This window comes from Pomacea canaliculata, linkage group LG5, assembly GCF_003073045.1.
Source record: "Pomacea canaliculata isolate SZHN2017 linkage group LG5, ASM307304v1, whole genome shotgun sequence".
NCBI lineage: Eukaryota > Metazoa > Mollusca > Gastropoda > Architaenioglossa > Ampullariidae > Pomacea > Pomacea canaliculata.
Window position 1 is genome coordinate 11,878,572 of NC_037594.1, and position 27,730 is coordinate 11,906,301.

Consider the following 27,730-nt stretch of genomic DNA (forward strand, 5'->3'; position numbering starts at 1 on the left):
AAAAAAAACCATTAAAAACATTTCATCAATATGTCACATAGATGTTGTAATGCATGGAACAACATTGGTATTAAACAAAATTGTTGACCAGTGCTGACCTAGTGTGTTGATTCTCGTGACGAACTCCTTCAGTACATCCTTCTCTTGCAGAAATTCCACTGGAAGGGGAGGCAGCTGAGTACGATGGCTGCCTACTGGAGAGGGAGACCATCCAAGGCGCCACACAACAGGAGGTGTTCTAGCATAGGTGTTGACAAGTGGAAGCCTGGCAAGACCTGAGCATCAGTGAAACAGCAGGTGAATGCACATGCATACACACAAAGAGAAACACAATGAATACAGGTCATCCCTCGCCAACACATACGCACAGATGTGCAATGAATAATCACCTTTTCTGATAATCCATGCAGTTACTGGTATGGAGACAAAATCTTAGAAAAAACATGTTCTTGCTCCTGAGCAGACATAAATCAGTAACAAGTGGTATTTCTTTTAGCCTCAAGATCTCTTTGATACTGAACAGGTCTACCCATTCCACCCACTCAAATACCCTGAATCATTATCATACGGAAAGACTACTTTACCAATGATGATATTGCGGATAAGCGAAGCTAAGAAAGGTGGAAACCGCAAACTGTCATCACTAGCAGGGTGAAGGCGTGTCTGCAGGCAGTGCACCAATTCTGACACTTGGTCACATGCACGTATCATGCATGCTGCATCTGAAAATCAACAGATAAATTAGGCCGGAAGGCTGGCATAAACTTAGGTTTTAAAGCAAAACTTGTTGACATTCAAATTAGGTACCCTTAGTCTGAATTTTATGAGTGCATCTGTCATACCTTTGTTTAATGTGTGCAAGAGAGATCCACCTTGAGATCCAGAAGATAACATTATCTACTTACCATCACAGCTATCATCATCCGAATGATCTTCATGAGTAGGACTGGCCACTTTCTCACCTGGCAGAACTACAACTGTAATGACAAAGCAATTCAATGACTTGTTTGATGATAAGGGAACCAACAGAAGCAAGTAATCTACTAAATAAGCACAAACTTTGATTGACAACCCACAGGTTAAGTCAGGATGACAGTTTTCATGGATGCTAAGAAACAAAGCATGGAAGTGCAATCACTGACCAGAGGAAAGAAGTTGGTGCAGGCCTGCTATGAGGGTGCTGGCCCAGGTGGCATGGTCATCTTGAGCCAGCAATGACCAGAGACTGGTGTCCTGCAGCACACAGGCCACACACTCCAGGCAAGTCTGCAGCTGCTCAGATGTTGGCAAGCTGTCATGTTGTATGGCCCAGTGAACCATCTATAACACAAACATTTAGATTGACCCAGAAAAACCCACAGAAACCTCAGCAGACAAAACAGAAATGAATGCACAAAGTTTTATGCAATTTTTGTTCTCACCTCCATTAGAAGAACACAGAACCTACAGACATCAGCCCGGGACTCTCCAGGAACCCTTGCTTCCCACGGAAATCGCCGGATGCAGACAACATATTGAGCAAATGCTGCAGCCAGGCTAAAGTTCATATCAAACCAGCCGTGATCAGTGAAGAGATCGTCAATTCTTTCCATGTAGCGAAGGGCTCGAGATGGCAGCACTGTGCTAAACGCCAGACACTGGTGAGGGACAGGCAAGTGGTTGATGACATTGTTGATGTGACGGAACATGGTCAGCTGAGCTGCCTGGAAGAGAGGATCAAGAGAAGGTTCGGTTGGAGAGGCGGCTCTCTCGTTGTCTTTGTCACGATTGTAACGCAGCAAGGTGCGGAAGGCACCAAGGGAGACGCATTCTTCCAACACACTGAGATTAAATTCCTGAAACAAAGAAGGAAATTGTGACACTTTTAACGCAGTGTTCCTTTGGTCATGCTCTCTGAACTTCCCAGCAAAGTAAATGAAAGACATCAACAACAGCAACATATCTCAAAAGGAACTACACTTCCACAGCAGCTCAGGCATGGACAAAATTTATGAGCTTTCACTTGTACACAAAATCCAAATTTTCATTTCCAAAAAGTCTTTTTCATAAAAGTGCATTAGAATGACTAACCCTGCACGACATTAAAGTTTCTGCAGCAAGTTGGGAACTGTCACAATCTGTGATGATACTATGGATTTCATTTCATTCCTTAAAAGATATGGATGAAAACTTTAACTTTACTTTAACAAAGGGGAAACAGGATTCAGCATGCAATAAATCAGCAGAATATCCATTTAAGTGAATGAACTTCATGGTGCGCTCAGAATCCACAGCAGTCTGGTTTGTTCTCTGACTCTTAAAGGCACAGATTTACCAGATGTCTCTTTGCAAGTATTCTTAAAGGCTCTGACATGTCCCCATCTAAGGAAAATAAACTATCCTATTGATTCTGGCAATATTATTGGTTAATGGAAAGACAAACCTCATTCTGCTTGCCATCAAATCCCCTAAGCTATGCACAGAACTGTCAGACATCATCACAAGCTCTGATCTATCCACACTCACCTTGGTCATTGTGATGGACAGTATGTCTGCATATTCAAGACGCTGCAAAAGGAATGCGCACTCCCGCATGGAAGGTGAGGACGAGAAGCACTGGTCTCTTGTAATACTCATGAAGAAGTCCTAAGACCACAAAGCCTTATGCTTACAACAATGTGGTAAACTTGTGCTGTCTGTCTCAAAACATCACAAGACTTATTATCCTTGCTATCAATGTCCTTAACTATAAATTTTAGTCATAACTGCACTTCATCTGCCCACATCTGTTTCTTGCAGGTTATTGGAATGTCTTGAAAATAGATATTGAATGTTAGCATAATGTATGTTTTTGTGGAATAATAAGCCGGAAGTTTATTAGTCACTTGTACATCTAAAATTACCCATAATGAGATTTATTTGGTGTTTTGGAAAGTATTTAATGCCTTGAGGTCACCAAACTACTTTTTGATGTTGCCAATATTGGGTGGGAAAAGTTCTTCCCCATAAGGAGATTTTACACTGTGGGGTTAATGGAAACCTGGGGTATATGCTCTACCTCTGGTGTCCATCGTTGTAGGTGGGTTACCTTTGTTGCTCTTTGCTAGTGGATTCAGGTGGCCTGTCAAGTCTGCAGTGGTAGCATTCAATTGTTCAAAGCATTCAGTGGTTACCAAATTCTTATGCTGCACTATTCTTTTTGTTTTTAGCATAAGATTTTGTTTTTTGTTTGCTAAAATCTATTTGTATTGTTTATTACGTAGAAAATAATGCTCGATTATGGATGCTAAAAGAAGTCCATATATTTACTATTTTGAGGAAATTAACGTTTAGACTAGGCTATCTTTATTTCATTTATGGCAAGGCAATAGTATTTTTTATTTTTTTTGGTAATGGCGTAGGTTATCTAATTTGTACTCTTTTCCTGCTTGCTTATATAAATCTAGAATTGGGATGGCTTGTCACAACCATTACTGCTGATGGCAGCACATTATGCAACAGTTCTTTAGGTAGGTTGAGACATCTATTCACCTTGGTTTATTTTTGTTTAAAATCTCCTTTCATGTTTGTTTTCAATATACCAACAGCACATGAGGCGCTAAGTCTGTATCCAAATGTGCAAGGATGGTGATTTATATATATATATCTACAAATATCAACAGAACATAAGACTTGCTCCCTATATTATCTATAATTAAGCCTGTTTTGTGCCTGGTGATGTTTGTAGCATTCTGATATTTCAAAACTGCTAGCATCCACAGTACATATGACTTGCTTCTCTGTATCCCTTTTCCAGATAGAGGTGATCTTTCCATCATGAGAGATATAACAAAATATTTGTTTTTTTTTTCATTATCCATTTGCACAGTAAAAGCAACAAGACTGACCTTGTCAATCACAATGTCAGTGACCTTAACAGTTGTCAAGGCCAGAGGATGTGTCTTTTCTGGTGAGGATGGTGCCTGTGACCCAGTGGAGACTATGCTGTACAGTTTGTTCAACAATGAAACCAGTCTCTCATGTCGCCTAATCAAGCTGTTGGATTTAATGAAGAGCAGCAGTTTGGCCAGGTCCTCCTGAGGAAGCTGCTTGCTGCTTTCCTGTGCAAGGCAAGTAACTCAGTAAATCCTTATTACAATAATAATGAACTGTGGCCCTATGTTCCTTGAGGGGTAACAAGGAATAAACTATAACTAATAATAACAAACATTTATAGAGTGCTTTTCCAATGATTTGTTCAAAGTGCTTTACAAAATGATATACAGAAAAAACTGAATCACCAACAGCTATGCACCCATATTCACATGTAACAGACATGCTCACTTCTACAACAGAAATATCTGCTCATACACTAAATAAATACAGGCACATGTTAGGCATGTTCATGGTCAGGATAGGGCTGCAGTAAAGTCGCTGTTCTGAAAAGATGCACCTGAAATTTATGAGCAAATGTGTTGCAAATGCCCCATCCCCTGCCCAGCTGGGTGCTTAGCTGGTTTACTTCTACAATGTCAATCTGCATTTTATTCATCCATGAGAACTTGAGACTTTCTTGATATAAATATTAACAGTATTGATGATGTGCACAAAATACATAATTGGTTCTGTTTAACCACAAAGAAGTCAGATTCACAATGTTCAGATGGTTCATCCATCCTTCCTCCACCCCCCAACCTCACACGCACAATGAATTGCTCAAAGAATACTCAAAAATCCTCGAAAAATAGTTTTTAAAGTATCCTCTTCTACCACATTAATATCAGTAAAACTGATGTTATATCTGCGACTCCCCCCTGTTGATGATCAAAAAGTTTCCAGGCATGTACTTACGGTGAAACCCCACACAACAGGCTGACTATTCTGATCCTGCTGACCCTTCTGACCCTACAGTAAAATCTCACCTCTCCATTCTCAGCGAGTAGTCCCTCAAGTCTCCGACATATGACAGTGTCACTCATTCGTGTCACAGCCAGCTGATGGTTGTGGAGAAACTTGTCAACGAGTAAGGTTATCAGTGCTCCACTCTGAGAAGGATGAATAGCCTCAAGGCACCGCAATGTCTTCTTCACAAGGGAAGGCTGAAATAAAATTAAAAGTTTATTGAAATTAAATCACTGAGTCATTGTTTTTTTCAAGACCTGTCAGATGACAGGACTACATGCAATAATTACATCTTGTGATCAGTCATCCGTCACGTATCTGATGTATCATTCTTTTGGTCATAAACAGTAATGCTTTTGTTTCTCAAGACTTGCCTTAACTTCCTTGATTTATGGGCTATCTGCTCATGTTGGTTGGGCAGGAGGATTTTTCCCATCACAGGATGGCACAGGCCTCAAGCCCCCTGACTTCTACTTCAAAGTCAAGGGCACTACACATCTGCATTTATATATATATTCTCAAGCCTCCGAAAGGGGAATGAACAAAACTCACCCGACACACGCTTTCCCCTCGAGCATGAATGGCTTGAATAAATAAGCTGCTAGCAGCAGGATTCCTGTGGATAGCACTGAAAAATCCCACAAGCATATTTAAAAATTTTTACAATGAGAGATTCATTTCATAAATGTCAAAAACAAACCTTGAGACTTAAAAACCATATGCTTCATAAATTTTTCTGAACTATATTTTGAGAAACATATTTTTAACTATTTATTGTGAAAAGAAAAACTTGAACTTTATTGACCTGATGAAGTCCTGAACAGGGGACTCATGGGACAGCTCGATGAGGTCAGTCACATGGTTAATGATAAGCCACGTCATGTGCTCTGCATCGTTCAGGTTCTCACACTGTTCATCATGTACACAAAAAACATTCTAACAGGTTTCAGCTGGTTTTTTCACAAACTCAGCAAATCTAAACCAACCCATACAATTTCAGCCATGTTAACCTCATCATCTTTTTTGTCCCTTTTACACTTCCCATGACACATAAAAAAATCTCCAGCTGTCATTAAACTAGACCTTTTTTTCTTTCTCATTTTCAAATGATGATAGGATATGGAAATCATTTTAAATCCTCAAATTGAAAATCTTCATTTTGAACAACTAAAATAAAGACAATTGAAACTTTTTCTGATCAAAGTACTGTTCCATAATGCAACATGAAGCCCATTCTGGTAAGAAAAATAAATTAAAGAACCATGACAGTGTTAAAGACAACTCACCACATAGTCACAAAAGAGAATTAAACCTCCCCGCCGCAAAATCTCCAAACTTGAACATTCTACAATTCGCCGAGGAGGGTTCACATGACCACCTCTTATGCTGGCAATACAAAAAGGGATGTTGATAATAATAAAATCCTCCTGACAATCACAATCATCAACACTAAAAAAATAAAAATTAATGTCTAATGCTTATGTAAGTATGGTGAAATGATTGGACAAATTAAGTGAATGTTCAATGTTTGCATCTCTCACAAAAATTTTTAAAGTAGAATTCTTTACTGGTTAAATTAAGAAGTCCCAACTCGTAAATTTGTTTGTTAATAAATCCTTTTGTGTCATACTTTGATTCAGATATCATTGTCTTTTGTCTGGCAAAGAGCAGAGATTGGGGCTTGTGCACCATGTGGTGAGATTTTTCAGTTATTGATGTGTCAATGTAGGATTGTGTTAACACAGTCGTCATAACTGTCACCCATTTGCCCAATTCCCCAGACCCAATGTTTTGCTTTGACAAGAGCATGCCAAGAACAACCACATTTCCTGGCACTCAATATTCAAAGAATTGACCTTGTCTTGATTCACTATCAATGAAAAAAAGAAAAGCTGTACTATTTACCTTTGATTAGACATGCGAAAAGACTGTGGCGTCTGAACTATCTGACTCCAGAACTTGCGGTCATCATAGTTCAGGAGAATGAGGATGTTACACCAGTGAAGAGGAAGCATGGAACAGGTAGTGCTGAGAGCCATGACGTTGTGGTTGATCTCACGGATGTTGTAGAAGCAGTTAGCACTTTCATTTTGCAAAAGTCCCATTGCTGCCGTAGTCACACGCCGAAACAAGCCTGTAAACAGGGTCCAGAAAATACACTGAGAAATGAAGTAACAAGGTAACTTTAATTCACTGGGTAGGGATCTTGACCCTTGATACCCAAGAATTAAAAAAAACAAAAAAACATGAATCATAATTAATATAAATCTTTCCAATCTCTTTTTATTACAAAAAGAACTTTTTTGTAAATCTAAAGGAAATTAGGAATAATAATAATGAAGCTGATTTGTATAGCACTTTCTCCACTATTAAAGGTGGGACCAAAGCGATTTATTAAAAAGAGAAATACACAAACATAATAATGGATGCTGGTCTCAAAAACAATAATTGTCAGTGTTCTTAACATTATAATTTATGCTCACTCCTTTCCTGCCAGCACCAGCTAGCTATCTCAATTCCAGCTATCCTGACTGGTCAGACCCGACCAATAAACAGGGAGAACACAAATTTTGACTGACTCCTCTCCCCATCCTGCCCTTACCACCCATTGAGCTCTCACAGTTTTTTGCCTGGCTAAGGAGAAACCCACAGCGGGGAGGCAGGAGGAAGCTAGAGAGTCATCTGGTCATGTGAAAGTACTTGAAAAAAAGGAATTTTACCATCAACAATGGTATTTGCTATTAATACTGTCCCAGATAATATGACAATATAGAGAATACCGAAAAGGTGGAGTGCATAAAAAATGAAGAAAAATTGACACATCTCAATTCTAGCCAGGTGGCACAGTGTGAGGCCCCACCACCAACCTGAGTTAACGAGGAACGGAGGCAAGACAGGCTAGCCGAGCTATGCTGTGGGCAATATGCTGCACCGCAGACACAGTGCTGTGTCCAGAGAATCAACGGCATACTAGATCTCTCAGATAGAACCCAGCAAAGGTGGAATCAGAATGCCAGCCTATTGCCTTAATTTATTTCAGGGCTACATTATGTGAGGAAGCAAGACTAGCAGCTACACCTAGTGAAACTGCCAATACTTCCAACCTAGGGAAGAGATGTAAATAGTTGTCTAACTTTATCTTTTTTACTGTGCTCTAAATAAAAAGAGCACTTGACTGGCCTAGGCGTTCCTTTCTGCTGTGGTCCGTCCCTTAAAACCTGGATCCATCTGTCCTCTGTCAGGTGTGGCAAACTTCACAGGGGGGAATTCACTGAGCATGCCAGACAGTTTGAACCCTATGCATAAATATTAGTGGGAGACCACACAGCTTATCCATAAGGCCACAGAAACAAGGTAGCTCAAACACACATCTGAACTGTGTGAAGCCGGGCGAAAAATTGCTGTAAGAGAACTCATTGGCTGGTAAGGACGGGATGGGGGGGAGGGTGCTGTGAGTTGGTGAAATTTGTGTTCTTCCTGTTTATTGGTCGGGTCTGACCAATTAGGAGTAGATAGTTGGAACTGAGGTGGCTAGTCAGGATAATTCCATATAGTCATGCTATCTGTTACAGCATGAAGAAGAAATTCACATTTTTAAAATGACATTTTCCTGTTGTCAAGTTAAGGGATGTAACTCTATTCAAATATGGTTTGCCTAGTTAAAAGATGGAATTCATCTCTTTTATTTTATTGTTTAATAGTTTTGGAGTCAAAATTATTGAATGTAATGGACACACATGAGCAGCTTGGACCTTGTAATCCACAGACTAAAAGAATTCAACAAAGCAATCATAATTCCATGTTAATTAAATTTGTTTGATGTTGAATTTCTACCTTTATCATCTTGACACTTGCTATCTGTAGGCATGCTGATATGTGTCATGTCAACACAAATGCATTCATGCACATACACTTACACAGAGAGAGCCTTACCAGACTGGAACATGTGTGTAACATAGAGCATGAGGTGTGTTGTCTGCTGCAGCAAGAAGTTAGTGGTGCCAGCAGTAAAGTCTAGAACACTCTGCTGGCCACTCAGGGTCTCTGCACACTTCCCGATGACCTGCAGCAAGAACCTGTCACAAACCACAATGTTCAGATGTTCAAATCACAATGTTAATTCACTTTCTTTTCCCCCTTCCCTTAGTCCAATGTGCTGATGATGGGCTGTGTGGGGGGGGGGGGAGGGGAAATTTGTGTTTTATGCCAAGCTAGAAACTAAGGCTATATCATGGCCACATGCAGAGAAAGAACAGCGTGCCTGAGAAGAGAGCTGAACTCAGGATAGCCAACCCTCACTGTATTGGTGACAGGCGCTAACCATTGTGCCATTGGACCACCCGATGGACTGAGTGGCTAACTTGCTGTTGGGAGAGGATGCAAATGTAACAGTCTTGCTGTTAATAGCAAAACCAAGCTGACAAACTCCTCTCAACATACCAAGCCCTCTCTTTATTGTGGCACTCTTTTATTTATCTCTGCATGTGTGTATGAGAGAAAGAGAGATTGGGAGAAAGAGTGAGTGTGTGGGACAGTGGTTTATGTTGATCTATTTTCTTAGAACTTCAGTGTTAAATATTATTTACCAAATTTATGAATGCCGATTTTTTAATTTTATGTTCTTTTCTGTGTTCTGTGTGCCAAGCAGAAAAATATGGACATGAGCTTCTCTCAGAAGACAAAAAGTACTGTATGTTGAGTTCTCTGTTTTATCACTCACCAGGCCAAAGTCTCCTCAGGAGACAAATTACGCAGCATTTCTGTGACAGATGCTGACATGTCTGTGATGGATGACATTCGAGTTAGGGAGACATGTAGACCAATTTCCTCAAGACGAGAGAGGATAACCTCTTCCTTGGACTGTGACACAAGCACCCGCAGCAACGCCAGCACAAGACACATCCATCGTTCCACCCCATGTACACTTTCCTGACCAACAACAGCAAACCAGCATGAAAATATACTGTTACATCAAGTGCTACACAAAATATTCTCGTTCATGCATTGCTGATAAAATACACAGTTATATCCCAGTATTTTAACTATTTGATTTCCCCCTACAGCACACTACTAGCTTCCACTATAACAAATGGTGCAATAAAAATTTTAATTTTGCTGTTTGACCTACTTTTCAGAATGAGATTTATTTCAATATCTGGATACCAACTATAGATGTAAACAAACATGCATGCAAGTGCACATGCAGTTAAATTTATAAGACTAAAAAAGCACTAACCACACTGACAGGTGGAGCTAAAAGAGTTTTTAATAGAATGTCCACAGGTCGGAAAACACTGGGTGCTACAGACTCAAACAGACGATGTAGAATGTCCAAGGCTGCCTGACTTTCCAGGCTGATCTGAAAGTTAATCAAGATCATTCAAAATATCACAAAAGGAGAGTTTGTGCAATCTATTCAATCAATTAGGACTCATAGAATATGTAACATTGGGGAAGCTATTTCATGTAATATAATATAAATGCCATACTGAGTACACATGAATATTTTGGTATCCAATTTTTTCACAAAATGAATTATTGCTTTGCAGTTTGTTTAAATCTCTTTAAAATAAAAAATTAATTTAAGTTTTTTATTCTCAAAAAGACAGTTGTAATGAGTCAAAATTTTAAACAAACCCATCATAAAACAAATGATAGTCTAAAGTGATGACTTTAAAACATTTTAAAACTTTTTCCTCACTCCACCAACCTGCTGTTTCACCAAGGCAGGCAGAACAACATCTGTGACCATGCGTGACATGCGCTTCCACCTCTCTTCACTTTCACAGTGGCATTGCTGAAGAATGATAACAAACATCTCCAATGCCTGCAAAGCCAAAATAATGAGACATATGAATGCATGTATTCTTGCAGCATCACTGTAATACAACTGGTTAAATAAAGCTCAATAAAAAATGTTACATTAAAATGTGCAAAAGGTGTGTCACACTTGTTCACAGCAACACTTGGGAAAAACATCATTACAGTCTTGTCGGATACGCCACATTAAACACCAAGACCATGGAAAGAAAACACCTGCTTATATTTAAAGCTGACTGCAGCAGCAATATATTATCAAGCAAAAAAAAAACTGTTTAGAGAATATGCAGGAGAATCTAAGGATCCCTTCTTTACCTCTTTAGTGACAGCACATGCCAGCTTCATGATTGCATATATAAATATGCATACACATGCACACATCTACACCCATGCACACACACAGAACTCCTATAACAATCTCACCTGGTGGTAATTAATGAGGCGCAGTAACATAGACACCACAACTTCTCGCTGTGTCTCCAGGTCTTTGCTGACCTCTGACCTAGTAGTTCCTCGAAGCAAGAACAGATCATACACTATGGGCTGAAGTGCTGGAATAGCTAAACAAAAAGAGTAGAACCAAGAAACATGTACAAATAAGGAATAAGATCGCTCTAAAAATCTATAAAAAATAAACACAATTACAGCATCTAATAAAGTGTGAAACAAAAAAATTGAAAATAACCAAATGTTAGAGAGGTTTAGCTAGCATTTTGTCAACAGCCACTTCTAGGGTTTTAAAAAACCAAGGACTTTCTCTCGTGCTCAGCTCCCCACCCCCCTAAATCTCTCTCTCACACACATGCGTGTGCAAAACAAGCCCTGTGCCAGTGACAAAAACAATAGTTTTTAATGTTCAAAAATCAAGGAACCTATCTCTCACTCACACACACATGCAGGCCTACATTGCTCTCTCTCTCCCACACAATTTCACATGCAGAAACAATAGACAGGCCTACATTGCTGTACCCAAGCACCACATGGCAGTGGGGAAACCATTAGGCAAAACATATTACCATATCAGGCAAAACAATATATATATATATTATAACAGGTAAAACAAAATATGTTACCATGAGTATCAGGCAAAACAACGTATACTACGGTATCAGGAAAACAGTATACATTACCGTATCAGGCAAAACAACATATATTACCGTGAGTGTCAGGCTGGAGACCAGATGCCATGATGCCATCACAGCGGTGTATGATGCGCGGCATGTCTATGATAGGCTTGCTGTGGTGCTTCTCATAGCAAAGCATTACTAGGAACTGAAATACATGTGGCACCAACACCTCGGAGTTCCTGGGAATCCATGGCAGAGAAAACACTTAATGAGATGACTTAGTTCTTTAGCACTAAATACTCACATATTTTTCTGATACGCTCCTCCACACAATCACAGACCAACCACATTAATTATGATCATAATTTACATGAATAAGTCTTCACCTGATCTGACCTTCCTCGATGAATTCAAACTGCTTGAGGACAAAGGATATGAAAATCATGTCTGAATCAAGGAGGCAATAGTTGACCCGCAGCTGAATTAGTTGGGTCAGAAGGTCAAGACCTGCCGCTGCAGCTGCAGACAGGATGTCACAGTATACTGTTTCAAAGCCTTGATCACAAGAGGCTCAAAGAGACGAATGTAGGATCCGATCACTGCCTGTGCAAATAGGACAACAAAAAAGTTGCTGTTTCACAGTTTTAAATCAAGGTAACCTACTAATGCCATGTCCTTTTGTACAGTTCAAAGAACAATCTTATTGTTGTATAACTACTACTAAGACAAAAACTATCATTATGGAGAATATCTCACAATCCTTTTGTCCTTTAAAACATTCCATCTTGTAACTAGCACTAGCTGTTTCTTAAAACCCCCCAAAAAGGCAAGAATATTTTCTCCACATTACTAAAAATGGCATAGCAGAAGTAATAAAGTAGGAAATTTTTTTGAAGTCCAGTCTTCTTTAGCAGGATTTCAACCTTCTTTCAACTACTGATGTTGGTAACTGCATTTCAAAGAATGGACAGAACACTGTTATTGACCCGGTGGCCTTATTAAAGGCTGAAACTTAAAGGAAAATAAAGCCTCATAAGATTATTTTGATAAACTAATTCATGCACTTTCATGAAAAACAGATGACTTTCCTCTCTGACACTGGAAACAGGTATGTCAGGAAATACTCATTTACCTTGTCAACTTTGCTTGCAGGTTTCAATATTGCAGGCACTTTCCTCTCCACACGTTTCTTCAACCACAGAAGAAAACTGCACACACACATACAAAAAGTCACAGAATGAAAACAAAAAAGGAGTTTCAGTCTACACCTTCAGCCATGTTACTAATATTAGACCGAGATGCACAATTGTTCAGTGACACAGACTAAGTCACTCTTTTTCTCAAGGTCCATCATACCACATAGTACATATCAATAAAGTCTTTAATATCCCACCTGTTAGAATCATCTGTGTCTACCTGAGTGGCAGCTCTATAGGAGGCAGTCAATAAAGAGTGCGTCAGGTGGGCATATGGCTGACCCAAACAGCTGTGATAAAGTCCTGGTTTTCCACTGGCTGATGGACGTGCTGCCTTTCCAGGTCTAGCAGCTGCAGCATTTTGCTGCTCACAGTCCCACTGGCTGGCCAGATTGGTACCAAACAAGGCTTTGAGTAACTGCAATTGTCACCAAATCCAATGCTTAAAAATACAAAAGCTACTCTAGATTCGGGATCAAGCATATGTAAATCAAATGCAAAAGTTAAAACAATAATTGCAGCCATGTGGGCTCACATGCACATGCCTATTCATGGCTGTCATGTTTTTGGTGACATAAAATGACTTATGCCAACTGCTGGTTAAAAATTGCCATTTGTCATTTTGCAGGTATAATTGATAATGATCTGTAATACTTTGATAGATCACCAGTATATTATTCTCTTTGCTATTATGTAGTAATAGCTAAGTTTCCTTGGTTTTGTGGGAGAAGTGTTCCTGGGAGAGACCAGTACTTGAGGTTAATTCAGAATAATTTCTGTTATGGTGTCTTACTAAGACAGCTGGGGTTTTTAAAATATAAACATCAATACAAACTACTAAATTTATACTGAAAACCCTGAAGCATGCTGCATGAATTGGTGGTCCCAAACCAGTATTTTCCACACACCTGCTGAACACACAGTACAGTGGTTGTGGGCTCCAAGGTAACTGTGCTTCTGAAATACCCCAAGACCTCTTCTGCATGTTTGCCCACATCATAAAGGGTTGCAATTTCCAGCAACTGAGCCATCACGCCCAGTGCTGTTCGTACAAAGGAACAGAACTTGTCCGAGCTGTTTAAATCCAGTGATGTCTTCAAGGACAGAATATTTATGTGATTAATCGGATAACTTTTTTTTTCCAATTGGCAGGCTCACGAGTTCCAAGAAAGCAAGATAATTATAAATATCTGGATACAACTGTAGATGTAATTTAAATGTCACCAAAACAGCAAATATTCAATAAAATTTATAATGAAAGCTTTTAATGTAGCACTGCAGTATTATGTATGCAACTATTCATCCTCTAGATCAGACCTGGGCAAAGGCCGGCCCGCGGGCCGGATCCGGCCCGCCTCCTGTCTCTGACCGGCCCGCCCGCTGGCCGGATCCGGCCGCCTCCTGTCTCTGACCGTGGCCTGCCCGCCAGTATATATACATATACAGTATTGGGTACAACTGAGTTAACTATATTAGTCCGGCCCTCTAAAACCATCCCAATTTCTCATGCGGCCCCTTGGGAAAATTAATTGCCCACCCCTGCTCTAGATGAACAAAGATGAGTTAAAACATTTTTTGAAAGAACAAAATAGTTCAATGTGGAGGCAGAACAAGTGTTAGAAACAAAAACCAGACAGAAAAAGCTGGAATTAAATTAAATAAATAACAACAAACCATAACAAAGAATAGAACTAGAGATCACCTTGTAGTTGGAATAAGCCCCCTTTAGAACTTCATACAGTTTGAGGTATTGAGGGAGAGAGTAAAAGGCCCCTATGCCATCCTTCTTGTGTTTCTCCTTGTCTAGCTCTCTGGCATCTGAAAAATGAAAGAAACTATAAACAAACAAACTAATAAATTAAATGCCACAAAAATATAAAATCTAAATTTAACATACATCAATAATAAATGCACGTTTGGTGACAGGCGACAACTTTTACATGGATCTTTGATGCACAAGCCACAGTGCTCATCCTACTTAATGGGAATGGGACCATCCTCACCTTTGACCGGTGTCTTTTGTGGAGTCTTGCTATCAGCAGACTGGCTTGGTGTTGTTGACATTGTGCCTTCCTTCTCGCCTTTCACTTTCCTTTTCACTGGACTGAGTGACGGTGCATTTGGAAGAGAAGGGAGGGTAGGTTTGACCTGAGGGGGTCCTGGGATGGTCTCATCAATGACATGTGTGCAGGCATTAAGTATTCTATAAGACAAGAAAAAAATAGAAGTTTGCTTACAGATTTAATTAGTTGATTAATGCTGCCTTATGAAAATTTACAATTACAACTCACTATTGTTGCTACTCCTTAAGGCAATCTCTGATTGGTGTACATGAATTGTGGTCAACTTCATAACCAAGTTAATAATAATCACAAATGATAAAAACTGTAACTTATATATCTCTTGATCAGTTCAAACTTCAAACGCCAAGAATACAAGATATAGGTATTCCTTCGCAGAAGACCTTGGGCCTTTAGAGGCTGTACTCTGCTGGTGAACACCCCTTAAGTGGTGAGATCTTAGTTGAAAATGATAATGCACTGCACCTGGAGACATGGGTAAGAAGCTGCTCAATGAGAGGCACCAACATGCGATCTGCCACTGCTGCCCAGCTGCCCTCTTCTCCTGCACCAGTCATGTTTGCAGTTTCTTCTGATGATCGCAGAGTCTTGTAAGCCGAGCCTGTAGAATGCAAAAAGGCGTTTGTTAGAGAATCAAATGCAAGGTCATGACCTTATATGGACATGATTCCCATGAAAAAATTTTATTTTCCTTGTAAATTATCTTTGATTCTTCTTTAATGAAGACCTGATTGTTAGTAATTTAGGGGCTACAACTGAACAAATTACTGCCCAGCAGGAAACCTGCCCTCCCGAAGAGAATGTGATATACACAGGTATATACTCAAATCCCTCACCCTATTTTGCAGATACAAAGGTACTTGTGTCTGGAAGAAGGTAGGACTGAACCACTATTGGCTGAGGACTTGCATGAGGCAATTGATTCATAGCCTGAAAAGGTGGGTCAATTAGCAGATGCACAAATCTGTCACACTGAAAATGCAGGTTGCCGGAATTCACCAAAAAGGCAAAAATGTCTAACATCCTTCCTGGCATGGCAAAGTCCAGCAGGAAAAAGGCCTTTTTTCACCCAGGCCACGAGCAGGTAAGGTAATGAGACAAAGGCAAGTCCTGAAGAGGTTGGCCCAGAGGTTCAAGGGATCCTCATATGACCCCACATCCCACAGCTGGAGGTGCCTGAAGGTTGATAACAGTGTGGTCTGCTATCCTACTATCCCTTAATCATAACGAGAACCAGATGCTTCTTGTGGAAAGGCCAAAAGCAGAAGTCAGTCAGCCGTGAGCGAGTAATATCTTCCAGTGAGAGATGGTGCTGGCTGCAAGCACTTGTAAAGACTCTAAGCAGTTGAATAGCTTTATTTAAGTTGGAGGTGGCAGGCTATAAAAATGATGACAGCTAAGAATGCTTGTGTAGCATAACTGATAAGCCAAACAAAAAGACTGTTAAGCTCTGTTTATAGTGTCTTATTTAGCAGCTGAAGGTAGATGCGCCTAGGTAACACCTAGTGGCCAGAGCCATCAAACCCACAGTAATTTGTTTGACCAAAGAGCAGCAGTAGCCCCTAAGCTTCCAATAGTCAGGTTGTTTGATAAAGTTAATGAGGAAACAATCAATACTACCTTGCACTAAAATGCTGCTAACACTAAAAAATGCCAGAAATCTTTGAGTCTCTCCAATGGCTAAAGCTGAATGTTTTAGGAAAAAGACAACAATATCACTGGGATTTTAGGTGGAGGTGACGCTATTTAATCAAATACAATATGTGCCCTAAGGCCTCTGACCTGCAATGAGGTTTCCTGCAAACTGAAGCATATCATGATGAGTGGTCAGGTCAAGAGTAGCCTGAGTAGACAGCATGATGGAGAGGATGACAGGCAAAGGACCTCCTCCTACCCCAGCTGTCAACTCCTCAAGGCTCAATGAACTGTCAAAAAAAGAAGAAAAAAAAAAAAGGATGTAGCTGAGTGAAAGAGCTAAATGAGGGGAATACTGTCTGTATTTATTCCTTACCAAGATGAGGTCATGAGAATACCAGTATCAATGAGGGGAATATTAGCCTGTATTTATTCCTAAGCAAGATGAGGTCATCAGAGCAAAAGCATTAATGCAGACATCATAAGCAAGGACTATTCTTCATGAAAAGCGTGAGAAGAACTATTTCTTCAAATTTTTATGACATGTAGTTTTCATTGCACGAAACAGCTTGAAAAGCCATGAACATATTAGGGTCTGAAACTTTGCTCAACTTATAATTTCTCACCTTGAAGAACTTAAAGATCTACTTGGAGGACGCTTCATGTTGACTCGTCCAACTGTATCTCTTGCCAGCATCTGCTTGGCAGGACCACACCCCCAAGAAGAAGCATACGAAGTCACAAGAAACTCTTCTGACAGTCGGCACAAGGCATGGCAACACCCACTCTGTCAGATAATCAGACATAAACACCACACAGATTTTAACAATATGACTAATCTGCCTACTACCATACCAATGAAGATGCAAGGTTCTTTGAAAAAGTAGGAAATGAAATCCATTTTTTTGTAAATCAACTGTTCTTAAACCTTAATCATAATAATAATGTGTTATTTATAAAACACAAAGAAAGGAGGACTCAAGGATACTGCAGAAGCACATAAAATGTGGCATCAAATCCATCATAAAAATTCATTTACCACCATTCAAATTATAACTCTCTCACTCACAGAGAGGGTGAAGGAAAACCAAGTGACCAGAGACAACCACCAATGGTCAGCCCTGTAAACAGGTGTCACATCCAGACATATATGAGTCCATGAGACCCACATCTGTTGTGAGGACAGGCACTTTAGCTATTGCATCACTGTACCATCAACCACCCAAGCCTTCAAACTACATAAACATGCTGGGCCCTGCAAGTGTTATCATGATTTGTTTTAGTCACTCCCCGTTAACGCAACAGCTGTCAGAATTATGCAGATATGAAGACTGCATTACTTAGTCGGACAGAGCTTGGAGCGTTTCTGTATTCTGCACGTCTGCCTGAGCTTGCAAATATAGTACTTACTGTCATATACTTTGACTGCGACACCAGCAGCTGATGCATCAGCATCTGCACGATGCGGGAAAGTGAACTTTCAATGTTGGGGTTGACTTCCTGCAAGATGTCAAAGTGATATGGCCGTACCAAGCCTTGCACTAGTGGAGGTGGTTCCATTGCCAGCTCATGAAGAATGGGAAACAACAAGGCATCTGATTCATCCTTGGCCACTGAGATGATGGGGTCATGCTGTGGGCAGTCCACTGGGAAAAAGAGATGAGGAACTAGCCTGTGCATAAGAAAGAGAACATTGTAAACACTGCTTATACCTCATAAAAGGATCTTCAATTGCTTAAAGTTAACTTCTTTCTGTTGACGACTTCAAAGATATGATGGGGTGCACTTAAGAGTGTGTGTGTGTGTACGCACATGCATATGTGGGCATCACTGCCGTGTGAATAATGCTATACTTTACCAGGTTTAGCAAAGTATCAAAGGGGAGGGGCAAATGTGAATTAACAACCTAAGACTATATCACAGCAAAGTGGCTGACCTGGTAGACCATGCCAGCCATAACTCTTTAAGGCAGCCATTATGAATATTAATAAAGACATCTGCTTGGATAGCTTTATTTATTGTTATCTGAGGGGTAGTGTACCACATTAATCTATGCATCCAGCAAAAACAAATCTTACTTGATGAGTGAAGATGAAGCAGCATGCCGTACTCGTCCATCTTCATCACCAAGGAGAGGAATTATTACTTTCTCCAGGTAGTGCTGCTGCAGCTGTGTCCTCTATCATGATTAACAATGTACTTTTGTGTATGCTGATCATAACAATGCATGTTTGTGTAAGCTGATCAGTCAATAAGCATGTTTTTGTATGCTGTTCATAATCAACAATGCACGTGCATGATGAGCCACCAAATGTTGCATACAAATATGTGAATATAAACATGCACATGTGCATGCTTGCACACATTCACTTGCATATTAAAATTCCATCCTAAGAACACATTTGTTAATAAAAACAAGTAAAACTCACTCCCTGAAAGTGGTGCTCCCCTTGCTGTATATCTTGGCTGATTGACTCCAAGTAGTGAATCTTCTTAAAGTTGAGAGACCCAAGGATTTCTAGCAATTCAACCTGTTCGCAAAGTTTTGTTTACTTTCACATATAGTGTCTGCTATGCATTACTTTTTTCATTTGCTGTATCTAATAAAAACAGGAAGCTAAAAAACAAAATAAGTAACATATATAAATCAGTAATATCAACAACAAAAAAAACAACAACAAAAATTGAAGTGCGATCTAAGGCAGGTCAATAATCTGATGATTTAACAGACTAGCTGAATAAAACAGGATTAAGATATATTAGTATTTAGGGGTTTACGTGCAGAAAAATTTTACGACAAAATGTCTTGGGAGTGTCACAGCCAAAGATGTTATGAGAATCTGGCATCAAAAATGCTACTGAGGACTGAAGATCATAAGGTGCCTACCTTGACTAACCAATATGGATTAGCCTTGACCTTCAACAGTTCAAGGAGTAGCTGCAAGCCCAGGCGACCATGACAACTGTCCAACAGCTGAGGCAGGCACAACTGTAGGGCGCTAAGAGAGTATCGTGTGGCTACAGCCGAGTCATCATCTAAAATGCCTACCAGTGTCTTGAGCAAACCATCCACAGAAATGACATCTGAAAAGAAATGTTTCTATCTTTTGGAACAAATTCTAGGAGCATGACTATGGTAGAAAAGTGAAATAAAACTTTCAAGTTAAACCCCTCCCTAAAATAAGAGAAGGTTACATGTTTTTTTTTTGTTTTGGTATTTTGAAGGAGTGCTTAGGGTAGTTACAGCAATGTCTGCACTAAAAGTCTGGCTCACACTGAAAGGCAGTAATCTGGTCCAACGCAGTATGCCACTGCCTAGTGATAGTAATAGTGCTAATGATGATGCAAGGCAGGGACCATTGCTTGTGGAAAGAAGAAAAGAAACCCAAGATCTTTCCAACCAAAGGCTCATCTCTGAAAAAGGGTGTCCATTTCTGGCTAAGTCTTACCATTCACACTTGCTCCTTGCAGTCGCAGCCAATAGGAGAAGTCTCCACGTCCCTCCAGCAAAACAGCCTGTATGATTGAGCCAATAGCAAGGGCTGTGAGCCCTTTCAGCTGGTGATCAGGATGGCTGGCATAAAGAAGAACATCCCAAAGAGCTTGACTAGACCCTGCAGGTACACACAATAATACATATCTGACCCATGGCAAGGACTGGCATCTTCTAAAGCTCTAACCCAAAACATATTTCATTCATCTACCTTCTTCAAAACAGTTGAATTAAATGACCTATGACCTACGTAATAAAATGAGTGTTGTGCTCACCTACTTCTTGCTAACTTTGTGTAATAAAGTCAAGATTTTATGGCCTAGCAGCTGGAGAGGCAGTGAAACATAAGATAACTTAGACACAAGTGGTGCCCAGTCCTTCCTGTTGTTAATCTGAGTGAGCTCTGAATCACTCCTTCAGCTTGAAAACTAACCAATACATCACAGAAAAGTGGGACTGGCCTAAATTTTCTACATTAACTGCACAAATATTCATTTTCTCAGAAGACACTTTAAAGTATTTCTTTAAATAAAATCTACAAGATGCTTAATAAACTACCTGAGTTGTGAGAAGACAATGTGCTACAGCTGGGAGACAGACTGAGAAGCACAAGCCTGGGGCAAAGTGTGAAAATTGATGTGATGCAGCCAAGGGCAAGACTCTTGAGGCTGACCCGCACCTGCCTGTCGCTAATCAGAGCACCATTCTGACCCTGCAGCAGGAAATTCTTGCATAAAAGTCGCAGAACATAGACCAAAGGTATTTCATCACTATCTAGCTGCGACCCTATGTCTAGTGTACTTGCAGGAATTTTCGAAGCACTGGAAGGTTGAGGAGCAGGACTTGAAGTTTCTCGTGTATCACTTTCATCGAGTTCTGTCTGGTCATACTCAGGATTACCGTTCATATCGTGCTGTATGCTGCCTCGACTGGCACCAAGGGAATGGGGGAGGTGTTTAGGACTGATACTCTTGATGCTCAATAAAGTCTCTATACTGCTGCTATGGATAGTGTGGACATTTCTGAGCGTTCCTCATTTAGATCACCAATCTCAACGTTAGAGTAATCAGTGTCGCCCGTCACCAACACATTTGCATCAAGGAAATCTTGATCCTTTACTGCTACTGACGGCTGTGAAAACTGCAAATGAACACAATTATTAGGACATCAGTTTATCAAATGTATGATAATTCTTAGTAATACATGAAAAAAAAAAACTTCCCATTGACAGTAAAGAGATCCCTTTTAAATTCAAGTAAGTTTTTTTCCTTTATCAATTCTGGATCACCTCTGGATGAACAAGAAAACCACAGACAATTTGACAGTAATATTATAATGGAATTAAATAATTATTTCTATATACCCAGATGTATACATATAAAAACCCACTCAGCTATGCAGTAGAGGGAAACTAAAATTTAACAAACATCGGGACTCTTAGCCAGCTCTGTATGGCCATCGCCAGATTGTGAAGAAGACTCAAAATCAGAAATAAAGGCAGATGTTCCGGAACTGGATTCAGTTGTGCTCCGACTATCTACTTCTGATCCATCCATGTCTTCATCTAGGCAAGTGTCATCTGACATACTCGGCAGTTCGGTAGTACCTGGGTACAAAAAAAAAGATTTTTCCCTTTGTTAACAAATGCTCTGTGTTTTCTCTCTTGATCTTTGTCCATATGCATGACATATCTTTACACACAATGAGATTAAAGATAATTGAAAATTTCTCAGCAGAGAATTCCAAGAATTCTTTTGTCCCTGAAGACAATCCTTCTATTTAGTGGAATTTTAAATTTTCATCTTCCTAAAGTATGTTATAAATATAACCATCTCATTTAAAACAATATTGATATTTGACAAAAAACATTTATTCATCCTATATTCTTATGATGAGGCAATGTCTGAAATGCTTTGACAGCTGTAGTTACAGAGTGACTGTAGTAAGTTAATGCTTGAGAAGGGCTCCAACTAGCTCTACAATAAGGGATCAACTGCTGACCTTATGTATCTTGTGTATTTACTGAAAAATACAGCTCATATATTTAAAAGGGGGAATGCATCTTACTTTCTGCCCGTAACTCAGCTTCTTGAAAATCTGCCTGGTAGATGTGGGTTCTTGTTATACCACCTTTGGTCAGAAGCACATGCAATAGGGCGGGGTGCGGGTTCTTTAACAATTGCTGTAAAGCTTCCAGTGCTGCTGTGACAACATTGTGATCAGGGTGGTGTGCATGGTACAGTAAAAGCTGAAGAATCTGCAAGCAATAAGAACGTGCAGCTCTGTATAAATATTTACTTAACATAAAAGGTTAATGTAAAGTAGGCAACAGCTGTATGCATAATAATAAAGATCTTAGTTCGCCTCCACAACACATGAACACTTGGGTAAGGCCAAAATTTAAAACTTTTATTTTTTTAAAACCAGTTGACGAGGTTGCCATTGTGATAATGAGTGACAATGATTTACACTCCACTACCAACAGCACCAAGATAAGATGAATAACAAGAACAAACATGAAGGCTTGCAAAATCTGTTGCTCTGATTAAGACTCACCTTGATCATCTGTTCTGTGCTGACACCCTCCTCTTTCTCTGCTTCTCTGTAACCAAAGCTGTCCTTCAGGCCCTGAGCATGACTACCGTTAGAGCGTGACAAATGAGGCATCACATGACGAAGACAGAGAATAACACCAAGAATGGTGTACACATCATGTTCTTGGTCCACTGGCAGCACTAGTTCTGGAGGTAACATAACAACCAAAAATCTTTTTATTTCATTTGTAATACTTGGATAAAAATAGTTAACCTCACAATAACTCATCGTTTGTGTCAAAACATTATCACCTACAGATGTAAATCTTTACAACTGGAGAAGGCTTATAAAGGGTGTTTTATAAAGTATGTAGTTTTTAATTTCACAGGATTTTTGTTTGAAGATTGCTAGCACTGTTCCTATCATTTTGTCATCTATTTTCACTCCAATTAGAAGACCATTTGTCATTTTTCCATTTAGTTGCCAAGGAGTAGTTCAGTATCAAGTAACACATTCTGTGTTGTGAAAACTCATTACAATTGTGAAGCGCTACGCAGAGACTGATCTCGCTTTATGGCGGCAACCAAGAATGAACTCTGAGGTCATGTAACCTCACACCTTGTGACTTTTTATGGAGATATGTGAAGACGCAAGTTAATGTGAACAAACCTCAAACGATTACCATACTAAAGAGGGAAATTCAATGGGTAATCACCAAAATCAATAGAGTTGTCTATGAAAATTGTTAATTTTAACGACTGCCTGCAGAGAAAGTGGAGGTGGACATATGGTCTAAATCATTTTTCATCATGAACTCAAAGTATCTGTTGAATGAAATTAAATAAGAATTTTGAAGTTTGCTTTATTTTGGCTGATTTATCGCAATTTTAAAAACTACATACTTTATGAACCACCCTTTAAATCCCAGTAAAGGTAACATCATATACACAGACTATCACCTAGTATCATGTTGATAAGATAGGTGAAGAAGCTGGTTGGACTCCGTGAATACTGGCAGATGAGGGAGAGACTGCTAGCTGCCATGCGTCGACACACAGCAGATGAGGACATCAAGTTGGACAGAAAGGACTTTAGCAAGGCCTAGCATCAATATAGGCATTCAACAAATTAGCTTTTAATTTCCAGATGCATACACTAATTTCCATGCTTTAACACAACTGCATAAGCCTTGTCAATAAAACTGTTTTTTTGAAAATAAAAGGGGTAATGGATGGCTTTCAGACATAATTGTCACTACTACAGCAGCTAAAATATTCCACAAAATAAGCTATAAGCTTCCTTCCATTAAGTGTGGAATCTATAGTCTAATGTCCTTGATTACAATGACAAATGATACAGCATATATGAAGCCACAAAGTTGTAATCTTGGACTCACAAGTAAGTTTATGGTGACAAGATATCTATTCATCTACTGAACATTTTTAGACACTGTCAATGTTAAGCAGATAAAAATATATAAAATTCGGATCAACCCTCCCAGCATGCCCTTATTTGTCACAAACCTTAACTTCTGACTCATTGGCAAAGGCCATAAGAGCAGAACAAATTTTTGGCATGGCACTGGACAAAGTTTCTTGAATAGGTTCTTCCTCCCGACGACAGATACGAGCGATGTATGGCAACAAGTTCACAATGTATGGTCTGAAATGTGTAACCAATAAATAATTAGTTACAGTACTACAACAACAACTATTAAATTATTAATTATATATGCTGTTCTTGTTAGATTATTTTTTCTTTTACATTCGGCATGCACTGATTAAGGTTTTGCTACATTTCATTCTCTGATCTTTTCCATGCACCACTGGCCTAACTAACCTTTGCTGGCAATGGTGTTACACACTTGGTTATTATTATCTGACAATAAAATGTAATATTTTGAAGTTCAGCTGAAATCAATATAAAACCAAAATCTCACCTGCACTTCTGAGGCCTTATCAGGTGACACATGTCTGCAAATCGCCAAAGAGCTGCCCGAAGTGATCTTGATGACCCATTTTTCTTAATCTCTTTATATAGCTCCACTTGCAGGCGACCTAGATTTGTCTCAAGTAATGTCTAGAATAAAAAGATTTCCAGAAGATATTTGTATGCATTCACTGAATGATTCAGCTGACATTTTCTTAATATTTATAATTGCTTACATGCTGGGATAAAATATGTTTGATCATTATCTTTGAGGACAATCAAAGAAGAATAAAAAAAGGTAAAGAAAAAAACTCGGTCTTAAGAAAAAGATTGTCATGTTAAAGTGCTTTATTTCACTCTACCAATAATTAAATATTACTAATGCAAACAACAGCATGGAAATATGAAGTTGTTTCAGTACCCAAAGTGATCAGCAAATGTTAAAAGAGCTACAAGCAAGACAGAACAGAATTCCAATACTTGAAATTTTCAGTTGTTATGCTACCGGTTACCTTAATTGTTCTGTTCAAACATTCATCAGCCACCATTCTGACATCTGCTTCAGGATCATCACATAATGTCAGAAATGCTTCTACAGCAATGCCAAGAAATTTGGGAAAATCAGCTATGGTTCTGAAATAAAATGGATATTAAGTGCTTAATTAACAGCTACCTATGCTATCAGTTTTTTTTCCTAAAAAAGCAGGATGACTTGGTCTTGCTTTTGGAGAAAAGCAAAAGGGTAATGCAAAAATTATAAAAAAATAAGCTGACCCTTAAAGATAACTCAGGACAAACAAATCAAAGATAATGACAGGTTACTATAGTTGTCATTTTTCCAAAATGTGTGAGCTTTAATAGCATACTTTTGAAAAAAGTACATATGGATTAATTTGAATTCTCACCTGTCATCATCAAAAATCATGCCAATGCAACAATTTTCATATCATGCTTATGAGGTGTTTCCATAAAAGTGTGTTTATTTGTGACTCATACAATGAAGTTATTCACTTCAATAAAGCAATGTACAAGTATCCAAATAATGGTCAACATAGACACAGTATATTGCACATTCCCAAAAAAACGCACACTCCCTTACGCACTCTTCCTACTATCCAACCGTGAATTATACTCACACACTGTCTCCCACCAACACACATCAAGACACATTTTAAATGCACACTACATCTTGATAAAATTCTTACAGCTGACGTAACAAAACTATTTGTGAAACCACTTATCCATTCCATAATGTCTATGGCCTGATTTTAGTAGAAAGGATATGGGTATGGTCTCCCTGAATCCTTCTGGCTATGGTTATCAATCTTTCAAAGTAGGTCGACCTTAGAGAATCAAGACTATCTCCCACAGTCTTGCTACAACTTGCTGTCTTATTCAATCTGGCTTTTTTCACACTCAGGTTGCCGAACCTTACAATAAAGAAGCAAGTGACCAGGACCTTGATGAAGCAGTGATAAATTATCTCAGGACCTCTGTTCCAACACTAAGTATGAACATTTGAAATTGGACCTTCTTGTGGATAATGGTAAATGTTAGCTTGAGGTGGATGATAGTTCCCAGGTACTTGTCAGGTTCAATAGTATTAAATTATTAATCACAAGTGTTCTTCAGGAATTACATTTTTTCTGAAATCAGCACCACCTTTGAGGTCTTTTGTACTTTAAACTGGGAGTATTTAGATTGCACAAGGATGCTAAATGTGCGATGTACCATCAACATTGTTCAAATGCTTGCATATAAAGAATGGAAACTATTTGCTAAAATGGTATTTTATAATGAATTGAATCATTCCAAAAACAAAAAAAAAAAAGAAAAAAAACGGATTTTAAATAACAGGCATGCACTTAATGGATTTCCACAAGGTGTAGTTGCTGAATTATCAATTGAGTGACCACCACCCACAAGATTTGTCTGTGGATAGAGGATGGTAAAAATCAAATATGGATAAAAGCTAAGATGCAAGTCTGACTCATACATAAGGAACTGAACATGATATTTTCTACCAGCACTACTTTTGAAGGTAGGGTCTAGTGATAAAGCAGGACAAATTTATATTTTCCAGTTATGAAATTCATTCTTACCTCATATTTGGTGCACAAATGCAGTCAGCCACAGCATTACAATGAAGAATTTTGTCCTTTTTACTTGGTGGTTGATCTTTTTTCCTGATGAATATATATAAATTAAGTATAATTAATGAGTAATTACATTTTTTTATAACATGCAGACAAATCATTCCACAATACCTAGTATTCATACAAAATATAAAAATTTAGTTTGCTTAATGCAAGTTAAAATGTTATAGATGAAAAGAAAAGCTCTATAAAATTGAATAGTGATGCTCTCCAGCATATGTATTTTATCAACTGATAAAGACATTGTATCATCCAGATAAAAAAGTGCTCACTTAGTCTCATCACTTCCACTACCCCCAGGCTGAAACACCTTAAGGCCTTCAAACGCCTTCACCAGTCTTTCTATTGTAGCCATGGCAACAGCAAATTTCCTTTATACCCACCTGTAAATATTAGATTTGAAAAATACATGAATTTAACAGGCCCTGCATTTTACACACACACACACATATTTAAAAAACAACTGAAGTTTTTTCAAAGACATTTTGATCAAACGATGTTATTGTGTAAATTGGTGAAAAGGTTGTCTATGCTTTCTAAGAGAAACTGTGAGAAGAGTGGTTTGAGTATATCTCTTTTCAACAAGTCTTATGAAATGCTTATAATTACGACCAACAACAAATTAAACAATATTAACCAAAGAGATGGTGAATGCACGGACGTATATTAGTTCGTGATGAATGTGTGTTTCAATATATTGTTCTTCAGACATCCTGAATGATATAGTAATGCCAATTAGCATTTATGTATGCTCTCACCTCTATAACAGTCTCCCTTAAGATCTGCGTAAATTTCACTTAAAAGTGGCTAAGCTGACACTGATAAAACAGAAATAAACATTGTTCCCTAACAGCTACAGATCGCTACCCAAAGGTCTACTGCTACTCATCATTCGCTCTTTTGAACCAATTGAGAATTCTCCATCTAAGGATAATCTAGAAGGGAGCTGGGAGTGCTG

The 27,730-nt window shown here is 38.9% G+C and overlaps 2 protein-coding genes across 2 annotated transcripts in view; both read right to left on the minus strand.

The window, feature by feature from the left end:
- The window catches only part of LOC112565189 (huntingtin-like), a 32,477-nt gene extending 11,386 nt beyond the window's left edge, over positions 1–21,091 (minus strand). The window contains 34 exon segments of the mRNA XM_025240521.1: positions 99–275; positions 585–722; positions 906–977; positions 1,143–1,320; positions 1,422–1,835; positions 2,506–2,625; positions 3,867–4,079; positions 4,881–5,057; positions 5,413–5,488; positions 5,666–5,769; positions 6,147–6,246; positions 6,766–6,994; positions 8,794–8,936; positions 9,581–9,789; positions 10,097–10,219; positions 10,571–10,687; positions 11,104–11,240; positions 11,838–11,986; positions 12,134–12,254; positions 12,257–12,350; positions 12,880–12,955; positions 13,141–13,361; positions 13,852–14,037; positions 14,646–14,761; positions 14,947–15,146; positions 15,490–15,625; positions 16,807–16,949; positions 17,286–17,446; positions 18,070–18,331; positions 18,738–18,838; positions 19,089–19,190; positions 19,547–19,743; positions 20,109–20,273; positions 20,711–21,091. Of these exon segments, the coding sequence (XP_025096306.1) occupies positions 99–275; positions 585–722; positions 906–977; positions 1,143–1,320; positions 1,422–1,835; positions 2,506–2,625; positions 3,867–4,079; positions 4,881–5,057; positions 5,413–5,488; positions 5,666–5,769; positions 6,147–6,246; positions 6,766–6,994; positions 8,794–8,936; positions 9,581–9,789; positions 10,097–10,219; positions 10,571–10,687; positions 11,104–11,240; positions 11,838–11,986; positions 12,134–12,254; positions 12,257–12,350; positions 12,880–12,955; positions 13,141–13,361; positions 13,852–14,037; positions 14,646–14,761; positions 14,947–15,146; positions 15,490–15,625; positions 16,807–16,949; positions 17,286–17,446; positions 18,070–18,331; positions 18,738–18,838; positions 19,089–19,190; positions 19,547–19,743; positions 20,109–20,273; positions 20,711–21,059 (5,506 nt within the window). The 5' untranslated portion in view covers positions 21,060–21,091.
- A 17-nt stretch (positions 21,092–21,108) lies between these two features.
- Positions 21,109–27,680, minus strand: LOC112565192 (huntingtin-like). The gene is made up of 11 exons (XM_025240525.1): positions 27,531–27,680; positions 27,045–27,155; positions 26,719–26,802; positions 25,129–25,249; positions 24,627–24,766; positions 24,211–24,349; positions 23,647–23,788; positions 22,709–22,893; positions 22,220–22,409; positions 21,580–21,758; positions 21,109–21,292 (listed from the first exon to the last, which is right to left on the minus strand). Exons 2-11 carry the CDS (start codon positions 27,125–27,127, stop codon positions 21,143–21,145), a joined length of 1,413 nt encoding a protein of 470 aa, XP_025096310.1. The 5' UTR covers positions 27,128–27,155; positions 27,531–27,680; the 3' UTR covers positions 21,109–21,142.
- Between the last annotated feature and the right edge of the window lie 50 nt (positions 27,681–27,730).